Here is a 13,565-nt window from a genome sequence, read left to right on the forward strand (position 1 = left end):
CAGTCGGCGGTTTCTAGGTTTGGACATTTAACCTTTAATCAGCCGGCCCCAAAGTAAATGTTTACGATGACTTAAGGCCCCGGGCCCAAGGCCAGCGCGCAGCCAGAGTGGAGGCCGCTCTGGAAGCCTCCCAGAGGGAGAAGGCAGGGCTCATACGCGATCTTGGTGAATGCATAAAAAATGCACGTGCGCATACTTGCACGCATAAATGAATGAATGAATGAGTGCACGAAAGAGAGAATAAATGAGTGTTTCAGATCTCAGCTGTTGAATGCATAGCGAGCGAGTGACTGGCTGTACGCATGCCGTGAGTGCATGCATGCGTGAGTGCATGTATGCGTGAGTGCATGTATGCGTGAGTACATGTGAGGCGTGAATGAACAAACAACTACTCATGAATGAGTGAGCCAGGAAATGGATGAACCAGTGAATCAATGTTTGTGCCAAGGAGGGAATGAATGCATTCACACGTGAATGCACGAGTTGAAGGCATGAATGAGCCAATGCATGTATGAATGAATTTAGAGATATATGCATGAATGGAGGTGTGACTGTGTGGAAAAACCAGGTGAATGCATGCATGCATGAATGAAGGCATGAATCTATGAATGAGTGAATGAATGAGTTGAATGCATGAATGATTGAGTGAACAAGTGAATTCATGCATGCATAGTGCATGAATGAGTGGAAGGTGAATTCATGCCTGCATGAGTGAGTGCATGAATGAGTGAACAAGTGAATTCATACGTGATTGAGCGCATGAATGACTTAAGAAGTGAATTCATGCATGTATAAGTGCATGTATGAGTGAGTAAACAAGTGAATTCGTGTATGCATGAGTGCATGAATGAGTGAGCAGGTGAGCTCATGCCTGCATGAGTGAGTGAGTGAATTCATGCATGCAGGATTGAATGAGCACATGAAGGCATGCATTTATACAGGAATGAATGTGTGTGTGTGAGTGAATGAACAGAATACATGACAAGTGTGAATATGTGGATGAATGAATGAGTGAATAAATATGTATGAGTACACGAATGAGCTGAACAAACTAGCATGTGTGTTAATGCACGCACATGAGTGAAGATTGCAAACACTTCATGAATTAATGTATTATGTATGAGTGAACGAATGAATTGAATGCATGGACAAGTTAAGAGATGAATGAATGAGTAAGTGAAAGTGTGCATGCATGTATGAGTGAATTCAGTGAATGAATCAATGAATGTGTGAATGCATGCATGTATGAATACATGAGTTGAATGAGGGATGATTGTGTGAGTGCATGCATGTATGAGTGCATGAGTTGAATGAATAAGTGTGTGAATGCATGCATGTATGAGTTGAATGAGTGAATGAATGCGTGAATGCATGCATGTATGAGTGCATGAGTTGAATGAGTGAACTTACTTGGAGAAGAAAAGCCTTCACGTGACCATCAGAAAGCGACGGCAAAGGAACCCAGATTCTTGCCGAAACTGTCAATGGCGATCAATGCAAGCTACAGTCAGGACTTCCTGATCTAGATTAATACCTAGGATGATCGATGGTCTGTGGATACCAGGCACTGTGCTGAGGGCTGTTCCTGCATCAGCTCAGCCTTGGGGACAGGTATCGGTGGTGTTTTTAGCTCTACTTCATAGATGGACCCAGAGCTGTAAACAAACAGTGGAGGCTGTCTCTGACCTCCAGCAGGCTGCATGCAAGGATTTTCCTCGCGGCTACTGGGGCTTTGTGAGATATCTGCAGGCATAGGAAGCATCAAGAGGGCACCTTTATTTATTTTTTATGTTATTACAACATTTTTTTCTGCATTCGTTTGTATTAAACAGGTTTACATATCAAATTTTACTGATTTATTTTATTTGTGTAAATTTATGGGGTAAAGTGCAATTTTGTTACATAGATATACTGAGTTGTGGTGAAGTCTGGGTTTCCAGGGTAAGCATAACCTGAATAGTGTACATGGTACCTATTAAGTAATTTCTCATTCTCCACCATCCTCCCACTCTCTCACCCTTCTGTATCTCCAACGTCTATTAATCCACTCGCTATGTCCATGTGGACATATTATTTAGCTTCCACTTAGAGTGAGAACATGTGGTAATTGACGTTCTTTTTCTCAGTATGATAATGACTTAAGATAATGGCCTCCAGTTTCATCCATGTTGCTGCAAAAGATAGAATTTCATTCTTTTGCATGGCTGAATACGGTTCCATTGTACACATAAATCACATTTTCTGTATCCAATCACCTGTTGATGAGCACCTGGGTTGACTCCATATCTTTGCTATTGTGAATGGTGTGTCTTTTTGACATAATGATTTGTTTTCCTTTGGGTGAATACCCAGTAGTGGAACTGTTAGATCAACTGGTAGATAAAATTTTAGTTCTTTGAGAAATCTCTGTACCATTTTCCATAGGGGGTCCACTTTTAAATCTGTCCAGCCTCTGAGTCATTGGGGAAATCCTTAGGAGCTGAGAAGTGCCCCGGCGGAGCCCCCTTTGCCAGTACGACCTCAGTTTTCTATCCTCTGGATGCCAGCCCCGAAGAAGAGAAATGCCAGAATGAAGCTGGCTCCTCCAAGGAAGTCTCAGTTCTTGTGCAAGGAAGGGGAGACTTTCCCAGCTTCTATGCTTTCTCCTTGTTGGCTCCAATAGTTGCCAGATGTCTGCACAGCCTCGTGCTGCCAACTCGTTCCATGGGGCCTGTGTTGGCTTCTCATTGCTCCAGCAGGGAAACCGTGGAGTGCTGTGATCTTGCTCTGGGTAAGGGAGGATCCTCCTACCGGAAAGGGTCTTAGGAGTGTTCTAATGAGAGGTGCATTTACAAATGACTCAGACAGCTCCTGCCTCCTGGACTGTTCAGAATGATGTGATTGTCAACCTGATCCCTTTCCCAAGGTTGGATGGAAGTTACTCCTGGAGTTTTTCACCAAGGCGTTTGTGGCATTCAGGGCGGGATTCTCGGTGGTGGGCCCGTCCTGTGCACTGTGGGGTATTGAGCAGTGTCCCTGGGCTCCATCTGCCAGATGCCATTAGCACACTTTCCAGTAATGACAATTAAAACTGACCTCAAACATTGCACAGTGTCCCCTGGTGGGGGCAGGGGCAGAATCAGTCTGCGACTGTGAGTCACTGTTTAGATAAATGATAAATAAATAGATAGATAATGGATAGATAAATAGATCAGTAGACACATGATAGATGATACATAGGTAGATGATAGATGAGATAGGATGGATGGACAGATAGATGATAGATAGGATGGAGAAATAGGTGATAAATAGATGATAGATATACAGATACATAGACACATAGATGGAGATAGATGATAGATAGATAAGAGATTGATGATGATGATGATGAAGATAGATACATAGATAGGAAGACAGATATTAGATAAATGACGGATAATAGATAAATAATGATGATAGATGGATGATGGATGGCTAGATGTATAGACAGGTAATAGAGAAATGATACATAGGTAATAGATAAATGATGATGATAGATGAATGGGTGGATAGATGGATACATAGATAGACAATAGATAGAGTCTTTCTCAGCTTTATCACTATTAATATTTAAGTTGAATGACTGTCTGTTGGGGGCGTCCTGTGCCCTGCAGGGTGTTGAGCAGCGTCCCTGGGCCCCACCCACCAAGTGTCAGGCGCACTGCGCTTCTCTCTGGAACAGCGGTCTCCAAAATAGAATCTCAGGCTGCGTTTGGCTGAGAACCCTCACCCCATCTTTTGATTTTGAATTCGGGGTGAGATGTGCAGGCTCAGTCCTGGTCCGGCAGCATCAGCATCACCTGGGAAACTGTGTCATGCACATTCTTAGGCATCTGAACTCTGAAATCAGAACCCTGCATCCCAGGGCTTCCCCCGACCCAGCTATGTGAACCAGGCCTCCAGGAGTTCCCAACGCACAGCCAGGCTTGAGACGCACAGCCAGGCTTGAGACGCACTGCTTGCATTTCCGAGATTTGAGGGCGCTGGGGAGGGTAGCTGGAGCCAGGAGGGCTGGAGAGGGGGGAGCATGGATTTGGTAGAGATAGAAAAGGGCTGAAACAGCCAGAGAGAAAAAGACATTGGCGCAACTGCAGGGATGTTTAAACAACATGTTTGGGGCATGCAGGAGGCCTCTGTCTCCCAACACAAACAAGCGTAGGTGTTGCACCATTCTCTGTCCCATAAATCACCCCACCCTCGTCACCCGCCTGTTTCTCCCGTTCCACTGAGAACTGGTGCTCTGAAAGCAGAGTATAAGGCACTAAGTCACAAGGCAACGCTCTTGATCCCCGGGCAAAAGGGTAGCTCCGTTTTTAAACCCGGAGGAGGCGTCTTCCCCTGGGGGTTGCCGGGCTTCTGTTCCTGTGTGTGTTGGTCTCCAGGAAGCCACGGAGAGCTTGGCAGCAGGTGAGTTTTGTCGTGGGTGCATTCGGAGTAAACCTTTCTCTCCTCCCTGTTGCTGGGAACAGGTGTGTGCCAGTTTTCCTAGGGAGGCATTAGAAGAAAACGTCAAGACATTTATACGCCCAGGACAATTTTATTGGAGAGTTAGTTACAAGACCTTCTTAAAGTTACATGCGTGCTGGGAAAGGAAGGATTGAAACCCAGCAGGCAGCTGGGCATGGTGGCTCATGCCTGCCATCCCAGCACTTTGGGAGGTAAAGGCAGGAGGATTACGTGAGCTCAGGAGTTCAAGAACAGCCTGGCCAATACAGTGAGATCCCTCCAACTTTACAAAAAATTAAAAAAAAAATTAGCCGAGAGTGTTGGTACACGCCTGTAGTCCCAGCTACTCAGAAGACTAAGATGGGAGGATTGCTTGAGCCTGTGAGTTCAAGGCTGCAGTAAGCCATGATCGGCACTCCTGCCTGGGTGACAGAGCAAGACTCTGTCTCAAACAACAACAACAAAAATCAAACTCAGAAGGAACAAAACAGATGTTTGTGCCAAGCTATTTGATTGCACAACATGATTGTAACAAAGTTTCTAAGAACTGAAGACAAGTACAGAATGAGAGAACACATTTGCGATACACAGAACATGCATCTACATGTATGTGTGTGGGTCACAATTGCAATTACATCTCAATATTTTATATTTTGGTAAAGATTAACATAATAATATATAATATATAAAGAACTACATTGGCAAACAACTTGACACAAAATAAGCAAATGATTGGCAGCACGTGCTACTGGCTTCCCAGTCAACCATCATTTTTCCTTATTGTTGGCAGAGCCTGTGTTTTTTCCCAGGGTTCCTTCATGCTTTCTTATGCTTTTTTATTTTTCTTTTCTTTTTTTATTTATTTATTTTTTTTTTTTTTTTGAGAAGGAGTCTCACTCTGCCACTTCACACATGGGTCATTTGTAGAATATTGGTTCCTTGAGTAATGGAGCTCTTCCGGATGTTTTATTTCGTAATATGTATATATATATTTTTTAAAAGACACATTTGTTAATATCCTTATCCATCTCATCCGAAAAGTCTTTAGCTAGAATACCAAAAGAAAATATCTCCTCTTTAATATTATTAAAGTTGTGGCCTGAACGAGGGCTTCACTCATTCATTTTCCCGTGTGTTTAATAAGTCTTTAGGGCCAGGCGTGGTGGCTCAAGTCTGTAATCCCAGCAATTTGGGAGGCCAAGGTGGGAAAATCACTAGAGCCTAGGAGTTCGAAACCAGCCTGGGAAGCACAGTGAGACCCCATCTCTACAAAAACAACAAATAAATTAGCCAGGGATGGTAGGACATGCCTGTCATCCCAGCCACTCAGAAAGCTAAGGTGACAAGATCTTTGGAGCCCAGGAGTTTGAGGCTGCAGTGAACCATGATCATACCGCAGCACTCCAGCCTGGACAACAGAGCAAGACATTGTCTCAATGAATAAATAAATAAGTCTGTAATGAGCATCTACTACATGCCAGTCATGTTTCTGGAAACTGGGGACAAATCCATGCCTTTGTAGCAGTTGCATTCTAGCGGGTGATGGAGCCAGGAGAGAAACAATAAAAGGTGATACTTTATCATATGTTGGAAGTTGATAAGAGATAGAGAGAAAAGATTAAAACAGAGGATGTGGGTGAGGAAGTGCTCATAGTGGGTGGGGACCTGCGATTGAAAAGGCCCCACCTCCCTGCAGCCTCCCTTTCGTCTACAGCCAATGGTGGACAGTGTGAGATTTTGCCCCCAGCCTTCCCACCAGCTCTGCTATGGGATCAAACGTTCTATGCTTGTTAGGTCCAAGCACTGTTTTCACTTTTGGTTGGGGAAAAATTGGCAGCTTCTCTTTCCATATGTCATGTCTACATCCCAGCTATTCATAAACAAGCAGTCACGTTTCATGAATACCTGTTTAGCAAGGGGCAGATGAACAGGACGGGGGGCGGGGAGGAGACAGCTGTGAAGCAAAAACATGACAACGGCTGGCAGGAACCCAGGGAATGCATTGCATTTATATGTGGAACTGTGAGGGAAGATGCAGCTTAGATGGAGGCCATTCCAAGTCACCCAAGTGCTTCAATGTGTGGAACCAGAATAGCACGTGGTGTGAAACTGTCTCGTGGGCTGAGATGGGCAAGCTAGTTCCGTTCTCTGACAAGTCTGGTCTTCTGGACTCGGCCCCTGGAAAGCTGCCTTTCTTCCTCATTACCCCAGCTCCTCTCCCCTTACCATGGGACCTCGTGAGCCTTTCTTCAACAGACACAGGCTCCTCTCTGCAGCTTTGTATGAAGTTCAGAACTGGGCTCAGATCAAAGTTGTGGCGGAAGCCTTTATAATTCTGAAGGAAGCAGAAAAGGCATTGAATGACACCCCCAAGACTAACTTTTATGTTAAATGAAAAAAACGTTTAGCCAGTGGTAACATTTTTTTGAATGTACAATTCAGAAATGTCCACTGGGTGTCGCATGGCCCTGCTGGGAAACTACATGCTACAAGATAGTGATGCTTACACACTTGTCACCGTGATAAGCTAACTTTATAGCTATGCTCAAACTGACCGTCGCTGAACTAATGACTAAGCACTATTTGAGAGACTCTCTTTACACACCTCTCAAATTCTGCAGTTACTGTTTTGACTTTTAAGTACCAGTCCCTGACGGGCACATGGTAGGGGTTATAATACACTAGACCTCCCCAGTCATCCCTGGAACTCTAATTCTATCTTTATAAACAACTCATTATCACTGACATCCTTTTTTTTGACAGGGTCTTGCTCTGTCACCTGGGCTTCAGTGCAATGGTGCAATCAGAGCTCACTACTGCTTCAACATCCCAGGCTCAAGCGATTCTCCTGCCTCAGCCTCCCCAGTAGCTAGGACCACAGGCATGTACTACTATGCCCAGCTAATGTTTAAATTTTTTGTAGAGACAGAGTCTCCATGTATCACCAAGCTTGTATCACTCTGTCGCCCAGACTGGAGTGCAGTGGTGTGATCTCCACTTACTGAAGACTCAACCTCCCGGGTTCAAGTGATTCTTGTGCCCCAGCCTCCCTAGTAGCTGGAATTACAGGCGTGCACCACCATGTCCAGTTAATTCTTTGTATTTTTGGTACAGACGGGGTTTCACCATGCTGGCCAGGCTGGTCTCAAACTCCTGACCTCAGGTGATCCACCCGCCTTGGTCTCCCAAAGTGCTGGGATTACAGGCATGAGCCACCGCGCCCAGCCTTCACACATTGAGTCTTATATCCTCAACACATCTTGGAGAGGAAGATCTTCTTAGGACACCTCCCTTTTTTCCCCTGACATGGGATAACCATGGCCCAGAGAGGTGGTATAACTTGCCTAAGTTTGCACAGCTTGAAATGGAGAAGCCAGGATGTGAATCTATAAATTGAGTGTCAGAGTCTGGAATTTAACCCTGACTAATCTTGCATACTACCTCTATAGGCAAGCTAAATGAATTCCCCATCTCTTTTTTTTTTTTAAATTAGGGGGAAAAAAACATGTACACAGCATGTGTTAATGTATGTATTCATTCCATGGGGCGGCTATAGCAACGTATTGCAGACTGATTGGCCTAAACAATGGACATTTGTTTCTTCGTGCACAGTTCTAGGGGCCAGAAGTCCAAAACCAGGGTGTCTGCAGGGCTATGCTCCCTCTGAAATCTCTAGGGAAGGATCTGTTCCAGGGTCCTCTCCTTGCTTTGGGTAGTTCTCTGGCTTGTGGTAACATCACTCCACAGCATTCTCCTTATGTAACTACCTGTGTCCAAATCCCACGTTCTTATAAAGACACCAGGCATATAGGATTAGGGACCCACCTCACTCCAGTATGACCTCATTTCAATAAACTAGTTACCTCTGCAAGAGCCTTATTTTCAATAAGGCCACATTCTGAGGTGCCAGGGGTTAGGACTTCAACATACGAATTTGAGGGGACATAATTCAACACGTATCAATGTGTTAATACTGTGCTTGTGTGTGTGTGTGTGTGTGTGTGTGTAACTGGATATTCCAATTCCAGTAGTCAAAGGCAGATCAGCAGAATCAGACTTTCCTCTCCCATACAACTAGAACAGTTTCATATAGTGGTTTATCCTTGGGTAAAAAAGTTGTTGTTTTTTAGCCTGTGTAGAAAAAAATAAACAAAAATATAGCTCACGTGTTTGTGATTTTCCTCTTCACCCTACTAAATTAGTCATGGCTTCTCTTCATTCCAACACAAAGATATTTATCCGTTGACCACTAAACGCATTCAAGTCCCCACAAAGAGGAGGCAAGTGTGGCTTTTAACACCATATAATTGACCCTTGAACCAGGTGGGGTAGTGAGAGGAACTGACCCTCCGCACAGTTGAAAACCCATGTATAACTTATGACTCTCCAAAAAATTAACTACTCATAGCATACTGGTTGACTGAAAGCCTTACTGATAACAGTTGAACGCATATTTTGTATATGTATTACATACCATATTATTACAATAAAGTAAGCTAGAGGAAAGAAAATGTTATGAAGAAAATCATAAGGAAGTTAAAATTAATGAGTTTCCCATTTATTAAGTGGAAGTGGATCACCATAAAGGTCTTCACCCTTGTCAGCTTCACACTGAGTAGACAGAGGGTTGGTCCTGCTGTCTCAGTAATGGCGGAGCCAGAAGCAAATTCACATATAGGTGGACCTATGCACTTCACCCTGTGTTGTTCAAGGGTCAACTGTACGATCAAGGTTATCCTTCTCTAAAATACATGGAGATGACATTTTATCAAGGCTTTTCTCATCTGTTCAATTCTCACCTTCTCAGCATGAAAACAGAATACCCAACAGGTGATCCTCATGACCCCTCAGAGAGGTTCCCCCAAGCAGTCATTATTCAAATATTTTCATTTTAAGTAGGTTGAACATTATCCTTGTCCCCCAGGTGAATTTTATCTCATTATTAGGTAATTCTATGTATTTCATATGTTCATAATCTATCTTGAGCTTTAAAAGAGATTTGTTGCATATTATTCACAGCTATGAAGGTTCATAATTTTGGGGCCACTTCTACAGCCATTTCATAAAATTTATTTGTGAAATATAGAAAAAACTATGCAATAATCAAATCCAGTTATTTTTTCTTTTACATTTATTTAAAATGATCAAAAATGGTTTATGACAGTTTTAGAAAATGGAATGGATTAAAGGCTAAAAATGTTTAGATTCCATTTAAGTAGGTATGTGTGTGTATATACAACTAAAAACACAGAGGCTTTTTCACAAGAATTTAATTAAGCTTACGCTGAAACTCTTATAGAGAAAATAGTAATTGAGCATCAGACATCACCACTCCTGAAAACACCTTCTACAAGAATTGAAAAGTGTTGCAGGACCTAATACTGAAATAGGAAATACGGACTATCTTCAAATTGCACAAAGGATGCATGAATCCACAATCTGAGACCCACAGCTCTGAGATCCCTAACGTGAATGATTAAAGATATTTTACAAATTGGGGAGCTCTTTCAAGGGCTTTCCACTTTCAACCTTCTTTCTTTGAAGACCCCAGTTCATATTGGTGAGCATAAAACATGTATACTGGGAATTTTTATGGGTCCCGTATATACATTCCAGACTCTACATGAATGTCTCAATCTTTGGTTCTGATATTTATGGCAAAGTCTAAATGTTACATGAACATTAACTTTAGTTTCCTCAAACTATACCAATATGCCCAAACCATCCTTTTTTCTCTCCCCACAAGTATTTCTAAAAAAGAAGCAAAAAGCTAGTATACTTCTTGGATGCCTAAGGATTTAAGATTTCCTACTCTGGTGAATAGAAAAAGTATAAACCAAGGAATGCAATGTTGTTGCCTTAGGAACCAGTACTTACAGAGTATCAAAGACTACAAATACTACAAAAGGACTCAACACCTGATAATCACCATTTCTGTCTCCTATCTGCCAAAACATATCAAAACCATGTGATTTTCTAGGAAAAAGTATCCCAAGATTTCCCCCAGATGGTTTTAACATCAGTCGCTTTGCACTTAGCATTTCAAAATGCAGCCTTATTTTCTTCAGGTAATAATAATTTTATGTGCAGATACATCAAAGCTGAAAGGATGCTCAAACCCTGCTTGTGGGTGTCAGAAATAATGCATCCCCACTTCATTCGCAATAATGAATGCTCAATGATTTTTTATAACACTGAAGAATTTAGCACAGGCCCAGCATCTTTGGAAACTCAACGATATTCTCCATCTCCCAGAAGCTGATAGCATCCCCTCCCCACCAAGATACTCTGCCTCCCTACTGCTCACTGCTTTGTGCCATCAACATGGTTAAGCATGTGTGTGTTATTGCACCATGAGGTAGCTGAAGATCTCAGAACAGAGAGCCACAGTCTCTTTGTGCAAATGAATGGCCAAACCAACAGATCAAGCAATCCTTTTTTAGAATGCAGGGTCTAGCTGCCTAATTTATCTCTATAACCACATCACATCCAATGAGTTGGGAATGCTTAGTGAGGCAGCTCACGTACTTCACACAGAAGAAAACACACTTTAGGTCATCAAATTGTGTCAAGAATAAAAGGAAATTTCCACAACAGTGATAAACAGGGTTCTTGTTTTAGTTGTTTTTCTCAAAGTAATCAGGGGATCTCAACGTCTTCAGACATTTTCTGGTTCTGAAAGGCAGATTGGAAACAAATGTGATTGTGGGGGGAAAAAAAGTCTATTAAACAAAGAAAAAGAAAACCAAGATCCAATTCTATGCTGTTACAGAGACTCTTGCTCTAGATTCAGCAGAAGGAAGATTAGAACAGAAAAAAAATGAAGCAGAAACGAAGTTGCACATCTTAGATATATACAATATTTGTCTATTATACTTTAATAAAGCTAGAAGAATGAAAAATCTACTTCAAAAAAAGAAAACCAAGATCCAACTATGTGCTGTCTACATGACACTTGCTTTACATTCAGCAGAAGGAAATAGATTAGAACAAATAAATGATGCAGCAATGAAGTTGTACATCTTAAATATATACAACGTTTATTTGTCAACTGTACCTTAATAAAGCTGGAAAAATTAAAAATAGAAAATATTTTAAAACTGTTAAAATCATATCTGGAAACAAATATTAGTTTTCTAAACATTGTTTTTTACATTTTGCCACTTGTTAAGGATTTTGATGATCTTAAATGAATTGAGTAACTTTCTTTTTGGTTAAAACTAATATTTGTAGGAATTTCTTTTTTTTAATATGGCCTTCTTGGTCTTTATAACTTCTGAAGTGGTGTTGTCATTTGCTCCACTTTACAAAATAAAAGCAAAGTACGATTCTTAAAAGTCCACATCAAGTGACAGACATCTGCTGCTATCTATGTAGCTCCGTTACTACAACTCTTTCTCTATAAAGTATGCAAGCTTCAGTGTATGGCCTCAGCATGTATACAGTTCCACAGGTTGTGCACTGCACCACATCACCATGGATATGGTTAGTATACCATGCACATCATCCTTTAGGAGAGAGAGAAAATTATTGGCCCAACTAAGGATAGGTGGACAGCTGGGTACCATTAGCAGCAGCCTGGAACCCTAGAGTCAAGTTCACAGAGGTCTGAGCCCCATTTGATACCAAACCCCTACATAGTGCTGTCATACACATATTTCCTAGATAGTATAAAGGTTTTACAGCCAGCAAGATGATATGGGCCCAGGATCCACATAAATGTCACTGCTCACCTTGAAGAGATCTCCCTAACATCATCGCACTCTGTCTACATCCTCCTTTCTGATCTCAGGAACTTTAAGGGAAGGGAAGATAAACTTGGTGCTTGGGAATACCTGGTGAGGGTATCACTGAAGTACAATGGAGAAAGTAGACAAAATACTTACCAGGTAGCCAAAAGGCATGAAAGAGCTTCAAGACACTACACCCCTTTAGCAAAAACATGCTGCCACCTCAGATAAATGGGGCAGGCATCATCCACGTTTTTAAAACTACACCTATTTCAGAAACTCAGCTGGCCCCCAGTCCAATGATTTTCCTTTAAAAATATTGCACTAAAATATGTTTGCCTTGATTATTGAGTTTGTGGATGTCCCCTGTTCCCTGCCTTTACATTTTGTGCTTGTGGAGACGGGTGCCTCTCTCTGCTCACTCAGTTTCAGCCCTTGGTTAACAGAGGCTTACAAATCACTGCCACAAATACTACTGAAATTAACACGTGGTGTCTCATTAATGATGGCTGCCATGTTGGTGAAAGAGTGTTGTCACTGAACCCAAGAATCTGCTGTCAGGTTGCCAGGGAAATAAGACTGTTTTTCAGAAACTCAGTTTCCTCCCAAAATTTCAGGACAGGGTGTAATGTAGACGGAGGCTGACCCCCGAGGTTCATTAGCTAATGGTTGATACTGCCCATTTACCAGCAGAGGGAGCGCAGGGGAAGGTTTTAGGATTTTTGAGGCCAAATGCAAATCCTAAAGCAAACACCGTAGGAATGGGCATCCCTTTCTGGTTTCCTTTAGGGACACAAAAAAGGTATGATTTAGAGGGCCCTGGGCAAACTTCAGACAGATTCTGATGTGGGTGGCCTGAGGTTTAAACCAAACCTCCAGAGACCCCCAGTTAAAGATCTGTGTCACTCTTTTGTCTACAAAACAATCCCTGACTGTTGTTTCAGAGATTTCTTTAGGGCATCCTCTGCTCTCAAATCCCCAGTGATTCTTCAAACCCAAGAAGCCACAGCAGATCTTTCTTTTCCCCTATGGTCTGAGCACAGCTTTGGAATTCCATCAAGAGGCTTAAAATTTAGTGATTCGGTAGTTTTCTTTGCGGGTTGGGTTCTGTGGAAAACATTCACATTCAACCCAGATATTTTTCCTGACTCACCTGTGACGAAAATGTCACTGAATACAAAACAGAACAGAACTGTATTTGGCTAGTTAAATCAACCGCCATGCTTATAGTCTTGTAATGTAGCTTAGTAATTTTTTTGGTTTGTTTCTTTTTCTTTCCTTTCTTTCTCCCCCTCTTTTACATCAGGCAGATAATGTGCCAGTGTCATTGTAACCAGGTTTAGGGGAAGGTACAGCTTACACCTGACCAGG

General features: G+C 42.2%; 1 protein-coding gene and 1 long non-coding RNA gene across 3 annotated transcripts in view; one reads left to right on the forward strand and one right to left on the reverse strand.

Annotated features, from left to right (window-relative positions):
- Nucleotides 1-4,391: 4,391 nt before the first annotated feature.
- On the forward strand, nt 4,392-13,486 carry LOC105533637. The gene is made up of 3 exons (XR_001005143.1): nt 4,392-4,425; nt 9,764-10,024; nt 13,139-13,486. It is a non-coding gene; the product is annotated as an uncharacterized LOC105533637 (long non-coding RNA).
- The window catches only part of XG (Xg blood group), a 66,146-nt gene continuing 61,587 nt past the window's right edge, over nt 9,007-13,565 (reverse strand). For both annotated transcript variants that reach the window (XM_011972120.1, XM_011972118.1), the window contains one exon: nt 9,007-11,139. In XM_011972120.1, coding sequence (XP_011827510.1) covers nt 11,123-11,139 — 17 coding nt within the window. In that variant the 3' untranslated portion in view covers nt 9,007-11,122. The remainder of the gene's footprint in view (nt 11,140-13,565) is intronic.

This window comes from Mandrillus leucophaeus, unplaced genomic scaffold, assembly GCF_000951045.1.
Source record: "Mandrillus leucophaeus isolate KB7577 unplaced genomic scaffold, Mleu.le_1.0 Scaffold127, whole genome shotgun sequence".
Classification (NCBI taxonomy): domain Eukaryota; kingdom Metazoa; phylum Chordata; class Mammalia; order Primates; family Cercopithecidae; genus Mandrillus; species Mandrillus leucophaeus.